This window comes from Pygocentrus nattereri, chromosome 13 (genome assembly GCF_015220715.1).
Source record: "Pygocentrus nattereri isolate fPygNat1 chromosome 13, fPygNat1.pri, whole genome shotgun sequence".
Taxonomy (NCBI): domain Eukaryota; kingdom Metazoa; phylum Chordata; class Actinopteri; order Characiformes; family Serrasalmidae; genus Pygocentrus; species Pygocentrus nattereri.
The window spans coordinates 21933839-21950561 of record NC_051223.1 but is presented as its reverse complement, the minus strand read 5'-3'; the positions used below and the strand labels follow the sequence as shown (position 1 = coordinate 21950561).

The window sequence follows — 16723 nt, the reverse complement described above, 5'->3', positions numbered from 1 at the left end:
CACAAAATACATACAGTATGCATTATAATCACAATCTAGAGGAGGGAGACTGTTGAGATGTCCCTAAGAATTACTAGTTTTTAAAACCATGCAAGACTTGTTCATCTCCTGGGCCTGTGTTTATGTGTGTGTATGTGTGGAGAAGCGTCAGCAGGTAGTTAAGAGATCCTCCAAAATCTCTCTGATCTCCTGTCTCTTATGCAAAGAGCAGTTTACAGCCCTTTACATCCAATGTCTTCACATCTTGTTTTTCTTTTCTCCCCCCCCCTTGCTTTTTTTTTGCCGAGCAAAATGCCTTTAAAGTGTGAGAGGCCAGTGGAGGCTCCAGGGAAGGAGGGCTATTCTCCACAGACAGCAGACCTTTGAAAGGAAATGTTTTATTTCCTTTGAAATGGGCTGGCAGCCCAACTGCTATGTTGTGATCTTTAAGCATCCCTCATAAGGAGCCATCAGAAAGGCCCCTGACTGAGCTCCCTCTACCTGGAGGTGGGGGGGGGGGGGTGGAGGTGGGGACACAACACTCCCAAATGGAAAGAACTAGGGCGAGGAAGAGTGTGAAAATGTGAAGTAGGAGCGAGGGAAAAAAAGAAGAAATGGCAAATACGGAAAATTGAGACATAGGGAGAGAGAATGAGGAAATGCAAGAAAGTCAGAGAAAGAATTGGAGGCGGAAGAATTGGCTGACAGTGGTGCTGATAGATATTCTGAGGAATGGCAGAAGACTCTGAAAGTGCCCTGGTGCTCCTGGAGATTATTACAGTGTTAGCCAAAGCTTAACTTAGCTCCATGCCAAATCTGAGCACTGAGCATTTCTCAGACACAGTTTCTGATTTACAGCCTACTGCAGCTTAAATGTCAGCCAGTTAGCATGTCCCACAGCACTATTTTCAGAGGAATGAAGACACCTCTCCAAACCCTTGCACATGTGGGTAATAACCATGTGGATGTGAGAGGCTGTGTATGCATTACGGCTGCACGATATGGACAAAATGCCATTTTGCAATTATTTCGCATCTTATTGCCATTGATAATTGGGCGAAAGAAAAGAAAACACCCTGAATAGGTTGTGAGTCCTTTGCAGGGCAGACATACAGACATATATATATATATATATATATATATATATCCACAAACACGCATACACACAAACTCTCTCTCTCTCTCTCTCTCACACACACACACACACACACACCTAGGGGAAATTTATCGTGTCCAATTGGCCTGACTGCATGTCTTTGGACTGTGGGAAGAAACTGGAGCACCCAGAGAAAACCCATGCTAACAGGGAGCTAGGGAGGACGTGCAAACTTCACACAGAAAGGGCCCTAGTCACCCAGCCAGGAATCAAACCCATGCCCTTCTTTAATACAGCATCTATTCATCTATTCTTGCTTACATTTTTCCAAAGAAACAGGCATGGATATTTTTCCACATCTCCAAAGTTCAGTTTTAGCAGTTTTGCATTTTATGATTTTTACAATCCAAGTATTCCCAAACACATTCAGTGAAGTGGGGTGACCAGTCCATTTCTACACCAGGAGCTTCTTTGTTTGATTTCCAAATTTTCTTATTTTCTGTCTGTTACCTTTTCTCAGTAACAACATCTTTACAAATCCTTTCAGACCCATAGTGTTGAGCTGTCTTCTCACAGTGGAAGGAAGGACAGAAACACCTTTGGACTTTTGTCTGAAGCAAAAGTGGAGCTTGATTTTCTCCTCTCTCTCAAAAAAATAAAGTCCTCAGTGCTTTTTTTATCTGACGTTGACAGTTCTGATAGTCTTGTAAGCTTGATAGGAGTCTTATCTTTTAATATATAACTAATACATAGTTTTAGAAACTCCTGTTTATTTACTTATTTTCCTCGGAAATAACTTCTAAAAATGAAGACCTTGTACTTAATGTCTGTTTTGATTAGAAACTGAATAAATGAAGGGTGGTCTCTGACTTTTGCCCAGTACAGTACACTAAAAACACATCACTAACTCCTTGAAGCAATGTGGTTTATTATTCAGTATTCTGACCAAAAAACAACATCGGAATGTCTTGCTTCATCTGTACATCTGTACCTCACACAATCAATCATTCAGTGACTGGTTGTATGCATACTGCAAACCTCTGTGTTATCAGTAATTCAAAGGCCAATATTGTGGTAACGATTAGCAATCGATATAGTGTGCAGCCCGCATAATGTATGTTTACCTTATGATGAAGCCACTCACACGTGATATTCCTTCATCATGAACGAACGTGTGGCTAGAGAATGAATGGCTTTAAACGGAACATGCAAGAACAAACTGTTGTTATGCTTGGTGTGTGAAGACCACTTTGTGGTGGGGTGGTATTTCTATGACCATTCAGACAGTCTTACATCATGAATGACTTCACTGCATGGGACAGGCTAACTACAAAGACTTCTTATTAGCACGATGCTCCCTATCAAACACCCTTTTATCTGTGCTGTACATTTAATCAATCCGTCCACTGCCATGGCTATGCTAATGCAGGACGAGAGAGAGAGAGGCAGGCTGAGATCATGGGTAGGGCATGAACTGGTGATAACTGCCTGCACTTGAGAGCACTCTCGCTCTCTTAGCGAGAGAGTGATCTGCAGTGCTTCATGTCTTAACAAGTTAGCTTCTCATCGTGCCAGCTACTTGCAATCACATGCAATTCCTGGGCTAGATTTGTTTTGTTTACAATAGACAGGATGAGCTGAAGGAAAAGCATGTGTGTATGAGTCCAAACTCACCCTGTCTCTGGATCTCTGGATCTTCTCACGGTCGGTGTGCAGGTTGGATAGGATCTCTTGTCCTATTTGCTCTGCAAGAGAAAACAATAGGAAGACAGCACATAAGAATAGGAGCTGGTGTTAATATAGCTGCTCCTCTTTATGTTGAAATGCAACTCACTGACTGGTCCCTGAATGTTACATCCGGAAGTATAGAAAACAGGCCTGCATGCAAGAGTCCATACAACTAATTATGATGTTTTCATCTAGAGCTAAGAATAGCAAGCGCCCTCTCCCCTCCCAGTAATACAAAAGGCCTTATGTCTTAGTTATTTGGGCATGGGCCAACATAAATGTTTAGCACTTAAACTAGAGATGCACTAATATGGAATTTCTGGGCCAATAATTAGTTTAATACATGACTGATTTGAAAAGTTTGTGGTGGACACCTACACAGATTTGAAGGGGCAAACATTTTTACTAACCAATATATCAGTAAATGTACTTTTATATTCATATTATATATTTTAATGGTTTAGTAGTGTCTATATATAATGTTTGTGGTTTCAATTTCTGTTTCTTACTTCTCATTTTTAAGTTCAAGTTCATTTTTAATTATTTATTTACATTTACAGCATTTGGCTGACGCTCTTATCCAGAGCGACTTACAATTTGATCATTATACATAGGTAGGCTAAGGTGGTGTTAGGAGTCTTGCCCAAGGACCCTTATTGGTATAGTGTAGGGTGCTTGCCCTGGTGGGAGATTGAACCCCAGTCTACAGCGTAGAAGGCAAAGGTGTTAACCACTACACTAACCAACCACTCATTATCCATTTGTTTGTTTTTTCTGCATTTTATTTTTGTTATTCTAACCATAATAGTATTTTGTGTTCAGATTAATCATCGCATTGCTGACATACAGCTGACACGCAGTAATGAGTGTATCAGACTGGGTTCCCCAGTGGCACATCTGTTTAAAGTTGAATCCCAGTATTGATAGTGATTAAACCGCAGGTTTCCAAAAATGACCAGTGTTATCAGGAAACCAGTATATTGATCAGGCCCAAAATGTTACCTGGTAACCGTGTTGTGGCTGATTTTGATACTAATAACACATAATCTCATTGGAAAACTAGAACAATTCATATATAAAGTGTATCAGTTAAAATGACGGATTATTCGTAACAGTTTACGTAGCCATGGTATAACTAAATCAGGCAAAAATCAACATGTTAAACAGCGGTTCTAATATGAAGCAACTTACAATGGAGAAAGTAGCATTAGTAGTCTTGCCCAGGGGCTCTTGTTATAGCAACAGTTGTTGGTATAGCAGTATAACCTCTTGTTTACATGTTATCCACTACACCATCCATTTCAGTGGCTAGAATGAAAATGTACGCCATAGTGACTTCACATGCTGCAGTGCATATTTGAGCACAAAAAGTCAGTAGACAGTAAGATATTGGCTGTAATTATCATCCGTAATTCCATATAAAATTACTGGACCACATTAATTTAATTTTTCAATTCATCAAACAAATCTCAGATACTCGAATCTCAGATCTTGCGCACATAATTCTAACTGAACTACACTGGTTGTTCATAATCTTAATTCCGCAGATGCTACATATAATGTTGCAAACTTTAACCTCCTAGATCAATAGCTTTTCAATGCATCATAAGACAACACTGGGAATTGACTATAGCCAAGTCATATATGCTTTCTGAAAAACTTGGCACAGGGCTATAGTCTCGACTCTTCTGCTGGGCATAGAGGCCTCAGCACATCATCAATTTCCTACCACTCACATTCACATCTTAACCAAAGGCATTCTGTCAGCGAAACTCAACTGGGATTGCTAGGCAGATGTTGTATTTCTACTTGTTAACATCTGTTTCATGTGCTGGAGCTGGTAAGTGAAAGTTCTAGCTGTGATGTGCTTCAAGGGCAGTGAAGGGAGCCTAATTAGAACCCTGAGCCAAGATGCCTGGGGATCTCCAACTAAAACTACACTGAAAACTTAAGACTCACTGCACACCAACACTGCACTTTTAAACTTCCAACATGTCCCAGCATGCATCGTGCGTTTGAGCCTAATCAGCGCATGCAATATTCAGGAAACAGCTTCCTTCTAAATGCTGCTCATCTGTCACCAATCTAAACCCATTTACACACACTTAGAGAACATCCACTACAAGGCATATGACAAGCTTGTCAATGGTCACTGTCATGCGCATGTCCCATGGGTCACAGAAAACAATAAACAAAAAAAAAGAAAAGAAAGAAAAAAAAAAAAAAAAACAATCTCCCTCCTGTCCTCCTCCTCCTCCTCATCATCCAAAAACACTCCTGCTACAAGTAGACACCACATTAGCCGTTTGGAAGGGAGGAGGAAAAAAAACAGAAGTGAGGAATCTTTGCATGGATCAAAGCGAGCCTTTCAAATGCACCAAACAATCGTGAGTAAACAACGCACTCATGGTTGGATTACATTACACAGGTGCAGCATTCAAAGAGCCGGCATGCTGCGCGCCTGTTCAGGGAACACCGCGAAATGGGCTGCATCTGGCAGCTCAGCACTCCCTCACAGTATAGAGGGAGGGAGAGAGAGAGGGAGAGAGACAACGAGAGAAAGAGAGAGAGGGCAAACGCTGTCGAATTGAAGGCCTGTAGCCACGCAGCAAATGTATCTCCACCTTCATTAATTTCTAATCAGAGTGGAGACAGATTGAAGGATACTCAGATTAGATAGAGCAGTCAGACAGATATTTGACTGATAAGGCAGATTAAAAGAGTGAGGAGTGATATTAATAACCATCATAACAGCAGCCAGCCAACAAGGCGCAGACAAACAGCCGCGACAGAGTGGCGGAAATCTTCTGTAAAGAAAATTAAGCATTGCTATCAGTCTCTGTCCGTGAGAGAGTGCCTTAAAACAAATGAGCGTGATCCCTGAGGCTGGAAACAATGCAGCGTTCTCTCTGATAGCCATAAGCATGAAGAAAAGGACAGTACAGTTCAGATGTCTCTACAGATGATGGATGAAATCAACGGCTGAAGGAGACTTGGCACAAATGAAATAATTCTGTCAGTGTGGTCCTAAAATAAGGAAATACACAAAAAATACATGAAAGTGGAAGCAGAACAGAGTGCATTGATTGTGGGGTTACTCTACAATGTCTTTGAGCACTTAACAATTGGAGCTGCTGCTGTTCTCTCTGCAAACACTGGGCTCACCGTGATACAGAGAGAGAGTCAAGGTTCTTTTTCAGGGTCAGGCATTCTTAAGCAATTGTTCACACTCATGGGAGTAATGGCCCACAATAATGACAGAACTGAAATTATTAAAAATAAATGAGAAAAAAAGGGACAAAGTTAATGAAGCAGCCTTAGCTACAACTTAATCAAGAAATGCAAAATGAATATGGACATTAACCAGTGTATCCTCCTGGTCAACAGGGCACAACTGTAATCAAAATGTAGTTTTGAGTATATTAATGTGTTTTCTACCAAAGTGTAAAATATAAATTAAATAGATTGTCTTCATTTTTTCAGAACCCTTTAATGTGAGTAATGCAACTGGTCAAATCACCATAGCCATTTCCTTCAACCACGCACCTGAGAAACATGCTTTCTGCATCAAAGCTCTACAAAAGATAGTGTATAACACATAGAGAGGTAACATATTTGTTACACTTAATCCTTAAAGGGTTTGGTATTAATATTTTAATGAGATTATACTTCCACATTTCTATCACACTGACCGTAGAAGTCAACATGTGAATAATAAACTGTGATAGGTGTTACAACACAATGAGCCTGACTCTATAATAATAATTAATTCATCAACCCTTAAATAAACAAGTATTCATAATGCTTATGATTTGTAAGTATGCAACTAAATAAAGGATTCATATTTCAAGCTGGATAACCTAACAGCTATGTGTTATAATTATCAAATAACTAAATGATTAACAATAGTTAACAATGGTAATGGCTAACATTGGTAAGGGTAAACAGTTAGGTTTCTATAATTCAAAAACAATGATCAAATATTTGCTTAAGTGTAGGTTGTTAATAATTCAAATGGTAGCATTTATTAATGCACATGTAACAAGAAATAAAGTTATTTAAGAAATCTTTGTTTCACTATTGCTTGCTGTGTGGTATGCAATTTCACAACTGCAATCATGAATCAAACTTCTATTTTCCAAGTCTTTCCATTCAAAAAGGCTTGCATAATGGGGTAAAGTTCTTGTGCCGACTGGAAAATTATGTAACGTAACATATGTAGAAAATCAATATGGCCACAGATCTACATAACTGAACACACATAATTAAGAGCAACTGTATTTACTGGGCTGAGAACAGCATGCTTCTTTATGAGTGTACAAACGAAATGTATGGTATGAAAGCAATCCGTACTCCGCAGTAAAACACTGTGAACACTTTAATGACTCCTGCTCCAGTCTCCCCAGCACAGAGCCTAAAACATAAATATTTCCAACAGTTAAAGGACGACAAATTGATGTTCCCATTAAGCACACTACCCCCCCACACCAACCCGCTCACCACTGGACAATTAGCTGTGTACACACCGCCTCCCATGGGAGAGGGGAGCAGCACCAATCTGCCACTTTGCAACGTGTTCTCTGGCTCTCTATCGCTCTGTTCCTCAGCATATCTGTTTCTGGGAGTCTATAGGTTTCACTATATCCATCTCTCTCTATTAACCCCCCCCGAGTAATGTGAACTGGTGGAGTCCGAGCAGCACAAGCAGGCAGACGCTGAGTTTGGCTGAAGAAAAACAAACACAGACTTTGAGGAGGAGGATGAGAGATGACTTCCCTTTCCTTCCTGCTGCTCAAGAGCCTTGAGATCTTTCTCTTCCTGCTGCTGAGCACAGCAAGCCCTGTCTCCCCTCCTTCACCCCATCCAAGCCTGTGGCCATCAGAGCTTCTAGTGCATGACACACTGTCCAGTGCAAACTGAACGCAACTCCAATCATATGTCAGTCAATAATATAACATAACACAAAGGTAGTGTATGGCAATATATCATATATATGGATTATTGGCGTCACAACATGACACTGATATATTTTTATGTCAACACTGACTGCTTATTGAGCAAAAGCATTGCAAATGTTCAAACTACTCTGGTTAAATTACACGTTGCTGATTTTCAAAGTGAAAATAAGTTAACGTGTCCTCTAAAGTGAACAAATTTAAAGGATTTCATGTGGATCAACAGATATGTACGTGAGAAATAATGGATTGTGGATGGATAATGGGGAGAAACAGGTGCATCTCCATCACCATATTAATGCTAACTTAAATATAATCAAATACCAGAAAATACTATGATACTGAATTCTAACAAAACTGCTAATCCCCACTAATGTGATCAAGTCTGCAACACTAAGCTGAAAAAACAGCATAAATGACGACCAACAGCAAAAATAAAACCTCTGTATAAACTGCTCGGTAAATGTTCTACATATATGCAGGGCTTTTTTAAGCTTAGACATATTAAATGAACTGCTAATTAATCATCACACAATTAAATGAAGACTGTGACATTTCCTGAACTCTGAGAATAGCTGAGAAAACGATAGAGAAGTGGGGGAGAGGAAAGAAAAAAAAAAGAAAAACAGTGCCCACGATCATGACTTGTTGCTCATAATGATATAATATATTCCTCTCCCGTTTAAGGCCCTATTAACAATTTAAATGACCTTAACGCTAAGCTTTTCCACAGCCGTGCTCTCGCTAAAGATCCTCATCCCTAAGGTCCATTTAACAAGCCTATTACTCAAATCTATAACAGCAGCATCATTACCGATGGGCTGTTTTAATTCAGAGTCTTAATCTGCTTACTGACCAGCACTTAGAGAGGAGGCCTACGCTCACATCTGAAGATCTATATTTTATTACAAATGGATACTGAGTCGGATACTGAAATCTCAGAATAAACCCTCTAATACTCTCATAAGGGAAGAGAGTTAAAGAGGTGAAGAGTACATCTTCATTATCTTTAGTTAGAGAACATAATTGCACATATTTTGTTGCATTTACATTTTTAAGCTTTGTTGACTCCATATACCTGTCTGCACTCCAGGCTTCTTATTTCATTTATTTTTATTTTAACTTGGGTTATGAAAAAGGACAAATATGCACCTTTCTCCAAGGAAAGTGAATGCAGTGTACCTTTAAAACATACAGAATCTGACCATAAGTTCATTGCTGCACCTTTGAGTGCACATTTACATTGTAGCTGTACAGTAACCTTTTTTTCTAAGAACATATAATCTACATATGAAGTCCAGAGAGCGTAAGTCTGGTTAGAACTCAAGTTTTTGATTATAATTACTGGCTGTAATTCCAATAAATCAATATTCATTTCATTTTCCCTCTGCCTCGTCCCCCGTTTTTCTGTCTGTACAGTTGTTTGACAGTCCGCATATCTTTCTGTCCACTCCACTGTCAGTGCGGCTGGCCAGGTCCATCTGCCTTTGGAGTCCTTTGCCTGCAGACAGATCAAATCACTCTGGACATCCTGGAGGTCTGAATGTCACTCATTTTCATCCCTCTTTTCCTGCCAGCCGGTGGCAGCAGGGAGAGAGGGAGAGAGACACACCAGGGAAGAGCTAGCCGCCACCTCTCTCTGTTGCCTCATCCCTCCATCCGTCCGTCCATCCCCCCTCAGTGGACACGTATAATTGGACACATCATCAATTTTACAGCAGCTGTTTGAGTGCGAGTCCTCTCTGAGTTGTATGAAGCCCTCTCTCAGTCCCCGGAGCTGAAAGGGTACAAGCCCTGACACAGGCTCACTCCCAGGCTCTGCTCTGCTCTTTATTATAGAGCTGCAGACACTTTTTGAAGGTTACCACACAAACTTCGAGCTGGACACAATCCACAGACAGCCAAACGAGAGCAAAAGTGCCCAAGGGAAGAGTCAAGGTAGGCCTGACAGTAGCCTGCTCCTTACACACACACACACACACACACACACACACACACACACACACACACACACACACACCTTTGTCTTTTTTGGTCAGCTATTCCTCTGTCTGTTCACAGAATGCTGATGACACTTTGATTAGTGTGTTTTTAAAAACAACAACAAGTCAGTGGACTCACAATTATATTGGCAATCAAGTAATCCATCAATTATTTTAAGACTAAAATAATTTGTTTTCCAAACTCAAAATCCCACAACTAACTGCATAATTTTGAGTAAGCTGCAAAATACTTTTATTTATATATTTATTACTCTTACAAAAATGCCAAACAATATATATGAGTAACTAGATAGCTTTGCAATGATTCCAAATGACCTTACTGGGAAAGATTTAAAGATTAAAAACACTAGGTGGTAAAAAAATGCATATGAGTGGGATTGTCTATAAGGCTCTGTTCCTTACTTCAAGAGCCCAGAACAAGATATTAGAATATACATTATCATAACACAGTTTCAAAGGATGTCCCGATCCTGTATTGTCCAATCAAATTCAAGTATATCAGTGTTGAGTACTGGCTTGCATCGTCTGATATTTATATAATGCAGCCACTTAATTGAGGTAAGTAATGCTAGTCTGCTAATTAACACCACAGTAAAATCACCTTTTTATGCTTTTTATGCTATATTATTTTTTTTAATTTATTTTCACAATGTGCATAATGTGCCACCTTTTTTCCAATTTCTTATGTGAAATAACTTCTGCTGTCAAAGGTAGCATATTGATAACATGTTAAGCAATTAATGAACATTCAATCCATCCCCCCACATTCATTTTTTTTTTTTTTTTGGGACGTTAAAATAATTTCGTAGTTTTGTCCTTCAACGTAGAAGCGCAGGCTTTTACTTGTGTGCTGTTGACTTTGTGACTCTACCCCTCTTATTCAAATACAGCTTTCAAATGGCTAGTTCCATTGACAGAGCTCTTAACAACAGTTACTTTCATCAAGCCTGAATCATCATTTACAAAACACAGTGATTGAATGAAGCAAAAAAGGTGAGAGTTTTGTTTTTAACCAGTCGTGATTCACACGTTAAAATATGTAGAATTTACATGGTTTTGTTGGCATGTTGCTCACAGTAAATAGCAGACCTTAACATTACCATATTCAGATGAAAAGCGACTAATTCAAACTACACATCTTCATATTCAATTGCTCCACGCTGGAGGCATTGCACTGCTGTGTTAACAACTGAAAATGTGCCTCGCTGCCATAGGCTGTGGGTAATGCGTGTTTATTGCACCTCTATGAAAACAAAGGGTAAACAGAGTGTAAAAAAAAAACAAAGGATTGGAAGTGGATCACTTTTACTGTAGCCCATACTAACTATTAAATCCTCCATCCATGATCGGACTGCGACAGCGCTAGCAAATTGGCAACTAATCGCTATCGAATCATCAAGATGGTACACTACATTCAGCACCTGGGACAGCCTCAATCAAAACATTGGGTAGAAAGCAACAGCAACACAAATACCAAACCTAAGGACAACATGCTGATAAAGACAGAAACCAAAGATGTAGGAAGAACTTGAAGATACCATAAGACAGTGAGAGACAGCAAGACAAAAGTAAGGAAACGAGAGAGTAAGAGAGAGATAAAAAGAGAAAAAAAGACAGAGAGGACAGAGGCCTGTGTGTGTGTGTGTGTGTGTGTGCGTGTGTGTGTGCGAGTAAAAACGGTGGGTAATCAGGCCTCATTTCTTTGGGCTTTCTTCACTGGCTGGCCACACTGTTTTATTCATCGCCTGAGCCCTGACCCAGCCACACTCCTGTTCTGACAAATCACTTTTGATTAAGACAAATCTTTATTAGCTAGTCACTCAACTTCCCCCATTCATCATCCTCTCTCTCCCTCTCCGCCCCTCTCAACACACACGCAGCACCGCTCGCCCGCGCCTTTAAAGGCCTGATTACTGACAATTGGTGGATGTGGAGATGTGAGGCTCTCTTATGGGTGATAAGACACCGGTTTAATGGGTATGAATGACCATGGCGGCAGGAGAGTGCGCTGTAATAGAACCATTTGTTTAAGCAGGAGGAAGGAGGGAGAAAATGAACGCTGCTGCCCTCTCCTTTTAGTTCGCCCCAGCCCCCTAGCTGCACTGGTAATAAGCACACTGCTATTGATGGAACTGAGCTGCCCCTCAGTCGGGCCCTGAATGAGGACGGATGAGAGGAGGCGGCATGCTAAAGAGCTACTCTAACTGGAATAAATCACTCACAAAGCAAACTACATGGGCACATGGGTAAAAACAAGCGTAAACATCCAAAATTCGAAACCAAACATAGATATAAAGATAACACGAGACGCTGTTTTCTCAAAGTCAGAGCTGCACAACTTTGTACTAAAGTTTGTGTGTTAAATCCTTTGTTAACATTAGCTGCTTTCAAACTATCCTTTAACTAAAGTTAATTGACCTGCCCGCACAATCGAAAATCTAATATCTGACGCTTTTATTTTTTAATAAATGTGCTTGAAGTAATATGCAAAAACTGCTAAATTTCCAAAATGTACACTGTTCCATCTAGTCCATTCACGGAAACTATGCTGCAAACACAGCACGTATTGAATTTAGTCTGTTATGTCACGAGAACCAACTCGTTTACGTATATTCACTTATTCAGTCAAAAGCGGTTCAGCCACATCCATTCACACTAAAGTTCCAGGGAGTTCATCTCGCAGTACTTTTTCAATAAGGCAGAAAAAGATACAGAACAACCAATCAGATCAGAGCTCATTTACATAGATCAGTGTTAAAGGCAAAGTTACAAAAACAGCCTGTTTCATTCTAGGGGATGAAGAGTGGATGGAAATTATCATGCAAAAATAAATCACTTAAAACCACACAAATGTTAAGTGGACCTCAACGGGAAAAATAAAATTTATGGGCCCTTTAAATCATGTTGACTAATGCATGGCCATGACGATGACATGCGTAGTGTCAATCTACAAACCCGCTGTCATGGACAAATGTTTGCAGCCTGAGCTGACTTTTTGGATTCCTTTGGGAAAATATCCAGTACAGAAGAGAGCTACATGTACATATTTCCAAGTTTACATTTTAACAGTGGAATGAATAAAACACCTATAGGCACTGTTTGTATATTCTGTAACATTTCCTTGTAATAATAATGTGAAGCCTCTCAAAATGATGTTTCTGGCCAACCGACACAACAGCAAAGTTAGTTTGGACATTCTGGCAGCTGCAGAGTCTCTGTGAACTGGAGCTGGGGTTGGAGCTTCAGGTTTGGGGCTGAAAGTTATAACCTGGGTCATGATGAGACTTAAGTAACATAACTTCATATACACTAAGCTCAATGTAAAAGCTAGCTTGTTTTTAATTTAGTAATGTGTAATCCTGAAGTGAATGTTTACTTTACAACTAAGCTATGTTGGAACTTAAGCACAACTGGTGCAACAGGCCCAAGGTGATCTACCCTCAAAGTTTACCTCCAACCCTAGCTAAACACACCTATCACTTTTGATTGACTTGGTTGCTCAGATGTGTTGTATCTAAACTCTGCCGGTGAGTAACTCTCCAGAAGAAGTACTGGTACCTTAAAATCTCTTTTAGAAAAATGAATGGAATTGCAATTTATTCTTAGATAGAACAGTGATCGTAAGACCATGTATATAAGAAGACTTAAAAGGTAAGAGTTTGCTTATCTCTTTTAGCTTACTCAGGACATTCATCCAGAGTCAATCACAAAACTGGACACCCTAAGGACTTGATACCCATTCACTACTCCCTTTTCACCAGCTGTGTGGTCACACACCGACATGGTCATTAAGTAAGCGGTGGAGCTGTTGACTCTTCAGGAATAATTAGCTTTCTGGCTGGTGCGGATAAGATCCCAGAACGCAGACAAAACCAAAGAACTGCTTTTTAAGTTTAGCTTCAGCTTCTTGAATTACTTGCAACTTTACATGTTGATCTCATTTGGTCTACAGACTCTACCCTCTTGGTAAAAGGTGGTGGAACAACAGTGAAACAGCAGTGAATCCACCTCTGGAGGAAATTATTGATGAAAAAGCTAACCTGCCATTAACAGTCTTTCACAGCTTCTACACAGGTAAAACTGGCCTTGCACATAGGTTACTACTCTCCCTCATTTTCAACATCTAATAGAAACACTGGCTCTTTTTTTATTGTAGCATCATCACAGACCCCACAAACAGTCTTCAATCCTCTTCCTGAACTCATAATAAACTATTTCAAAAACATCTCTATTTCAAAAACATTTCAATCCATCTAAATGTGTTTAACTTAGATAATTTGGTAGTATCTTTGCACCATTTAGTATGAATGCTGTTATAATTTAAATATAACTTTAATAATTATTCATTTTAATCACATTTATTTAATTATGTTTAATTACTTACTTATTCATAAATTTGAATGATCAGATTTCAGATCACATCAGATGCTCGTTACATTGTGTGAACATTTCATGATGAACAGACCAATAGAAATAGTCCAAAATGAAAAAAAAACTTACTTTACATTTACATTTAGCTTACATTACAGTTCAGAAGTTTTTCTTCCCCATCTCCTAAAATAATCATTCCAGAAATACAAGATGATGGTTGAAATCTCCGTTTTACCCTAGAATTTGCACTGTTTAACATTTGCCTCAACATCACCCTCAACCCTGCAAGACAGTTTCAGAGATGGCTATAGGGCCAGGGAAAAAAAAAAAAAACATGTTCTGGGCATGTGTGAATTTGACTTGTTGCTTCCTGCTGTCCTACAACATCATAAGTTGCTGTTCTCCCTAATGCGTGAGATTTAAATGAGTCAATTTCATGATTTTTTTGTGTGCTGAATTAAAATTGTATTTACTAGATGATGTTATGATTCCTTCTATGAATTCAGTGAAAATTTCTAAGAAACTAGCTCATTTAGTCAATTTTCTGAAGATGTGGTGAGCAAAACCAACTCTATATCTTTACTTTCTATTGTTTGGTTATCATCCATGTCTCATGAAATACTGTTAGCCTCAGGAAAGCCTGTTTCATTTCAGTCAAACAATTGGATCAATGTAACCCAACAGACAATCTATGGAAATATGTAACCCAACAGACAGAAACTGCATTAAATACAATCCAAAAGGTAAAACACAAGGCCCAGTAGTGAATGGGGTTTTCCTTCAGAAAATTGTGGGGACTTAATCAACCTGCATTGCTGAAGCATCCAAATGAAAACTAATAGACTTCAGAGCCGGCTGTGATTGCCTCACTTACAAATGTACGTGTATGTACATCAGTAGTTTCAGGTTCCTCATTAAACCGCCAGGGCTTTCCATGGGCCGCTGGACAACCATACATCTACTGTACCCGTGCTGGTCAATCCATCCCCCCAATCAAATGGACCACATTCATTAATTTAATACCCATCTATAAAAGAAATGATATGTGCTTGCAGATTAGGGTTGTGCTGATAGGAAATGTGCATCAAACGTGACCAAGCGCAATTAAAACCTGCATACACTGTCAACCGAATACATTAATATTGATGCACATGTCGCGACACTTTTCTATGCACTTTTTTTTCCCTACCATGAACAGAAAAGAGATACTCCATGTTGGTCTGTCCAAAATATGATTCCTCTTTGACTGTGTACAAGCTTGGTAATCAAAAGAGAGAAAGAAAATACAACTGCATCTACTTCGCATGTCACACATACACAACAAATAAAAACATTTCACGCTTCTTTGTCACCCAACAGGATCACATCTGAATACTTCTTGCCCGCAGTCGACATTCTTTAGCTGACAATGTCATGGACTCAGATGAAAAGAGGCCTTATCAAATACAACATGAATACAGAATACACTCCTCTATGCTGTAATTTATACACACATATACAACTGGGCTCAGGAATGGCAACCAATGAAATCAAACTGCACCAATCTTGGAGCTGATAAAAATCCCTCTTTTTGCTGAAAAGAGAGAAAGAAAGACAGAGAGAGAGAAGGAGACACAGAGAATAGGGGAATACAGGGCAGACAGCTATGGGGGAGGTCTGCTCTTAAAATCAGCTCAGTTCCTCCTAATCACACGCTGCACATCATTTCCCAGACTCTGAGTAACTTCACACGCCGCAGAAGGTAGCGCGCTCCAGTGCACTAGACTGGAGGAAAAACTTGACGTTCCTCTGACGTCTTTTAAACAGTTTAGGAACGTTAATAATCCCATTACTGTTGATTAAAGGCTTCAGCATCTCTAATCAGAAAGTTGACAGGCAGATCAAAGCGCCAAACACAAATTTTGCCTTTTAATTATCTGTACAACACCACACCTCAGGCTGTTCTTCCCTGCCTATCTCCTAAAAAAAACTCAACCATAGACGAAGCAGAGATCTAACACTTCTTAACAGTTCATTATCCAATAAGACATGAACAAAAAAAAAAAAAAAAAAAGAGAAAGCATTCAGAGCTTAAAAGCTATCTTCACAATTAGCGAAGACCTGGGGGAACCCTGCAGTCCTGTGTGTTGTAGGACTCCAAATTGAAACACCTTAATTATGTTTGTCAAAAAATGGACGCGCCATCACCCTCATTTGCATGTTTTGACAGCGGCCCCCCTCTGAAATCTCAATGAGACTTTAGCACATTTCAACACCTCCTGATTGTAGTGTTGTTTTTTTCCCTTTCTTAATAACCAACCTAATGCACTAATTTGAGTTTTGTTTAAGCACCCCTCTTTCTCCAGCCCTCCATACCAAAGAACAATAGGAGCCGACTGTCCTGAACAAAACCTGGAAAGTCATCTCATGTTACACGTCTACAAAGAGAAATAATTAATTCAGGTATTTAAACACACTAATAAAAGCTGTTTTTGCTACTATTTTATTGTCTGTAGTGGTCTTTATTAAATAGTGCTGAACAGGGTGCAGGACCTCTAACATATTAGACTTGAGCGGAGCACAAAAAGACAGTCCTCCTTGTGTGTTACCAG

The 16723-nt window shown here is 39.5% G+C and overlaps 1 protein-coding gene across 4 annotated transcripts in view; it reads right to left on the bottom strand.

Moving 5' to 3' along the window:
- Nucleotides 1-16723, bottom strand: part of vti1a (vesicle transport through interaction with t-SNAREs 1A) — a 160590-nt gene that overhangs the window by 67055 nt on the left and 76812 nt on the right. For all 4 annotated transcript variants that reach the window (XM_017696042.2, XM_017696040.2, XM_037544009.1 and 1 more), the window contains one exon: nt 2750-2820. In XM_017696042.2, the coding sequence (XP_017551531.1) occupies nt 2750-2820 (71 nt within the window). The remainder of the gene's footprint in view (nt 1-2749; nt 2821-16723) is intronic.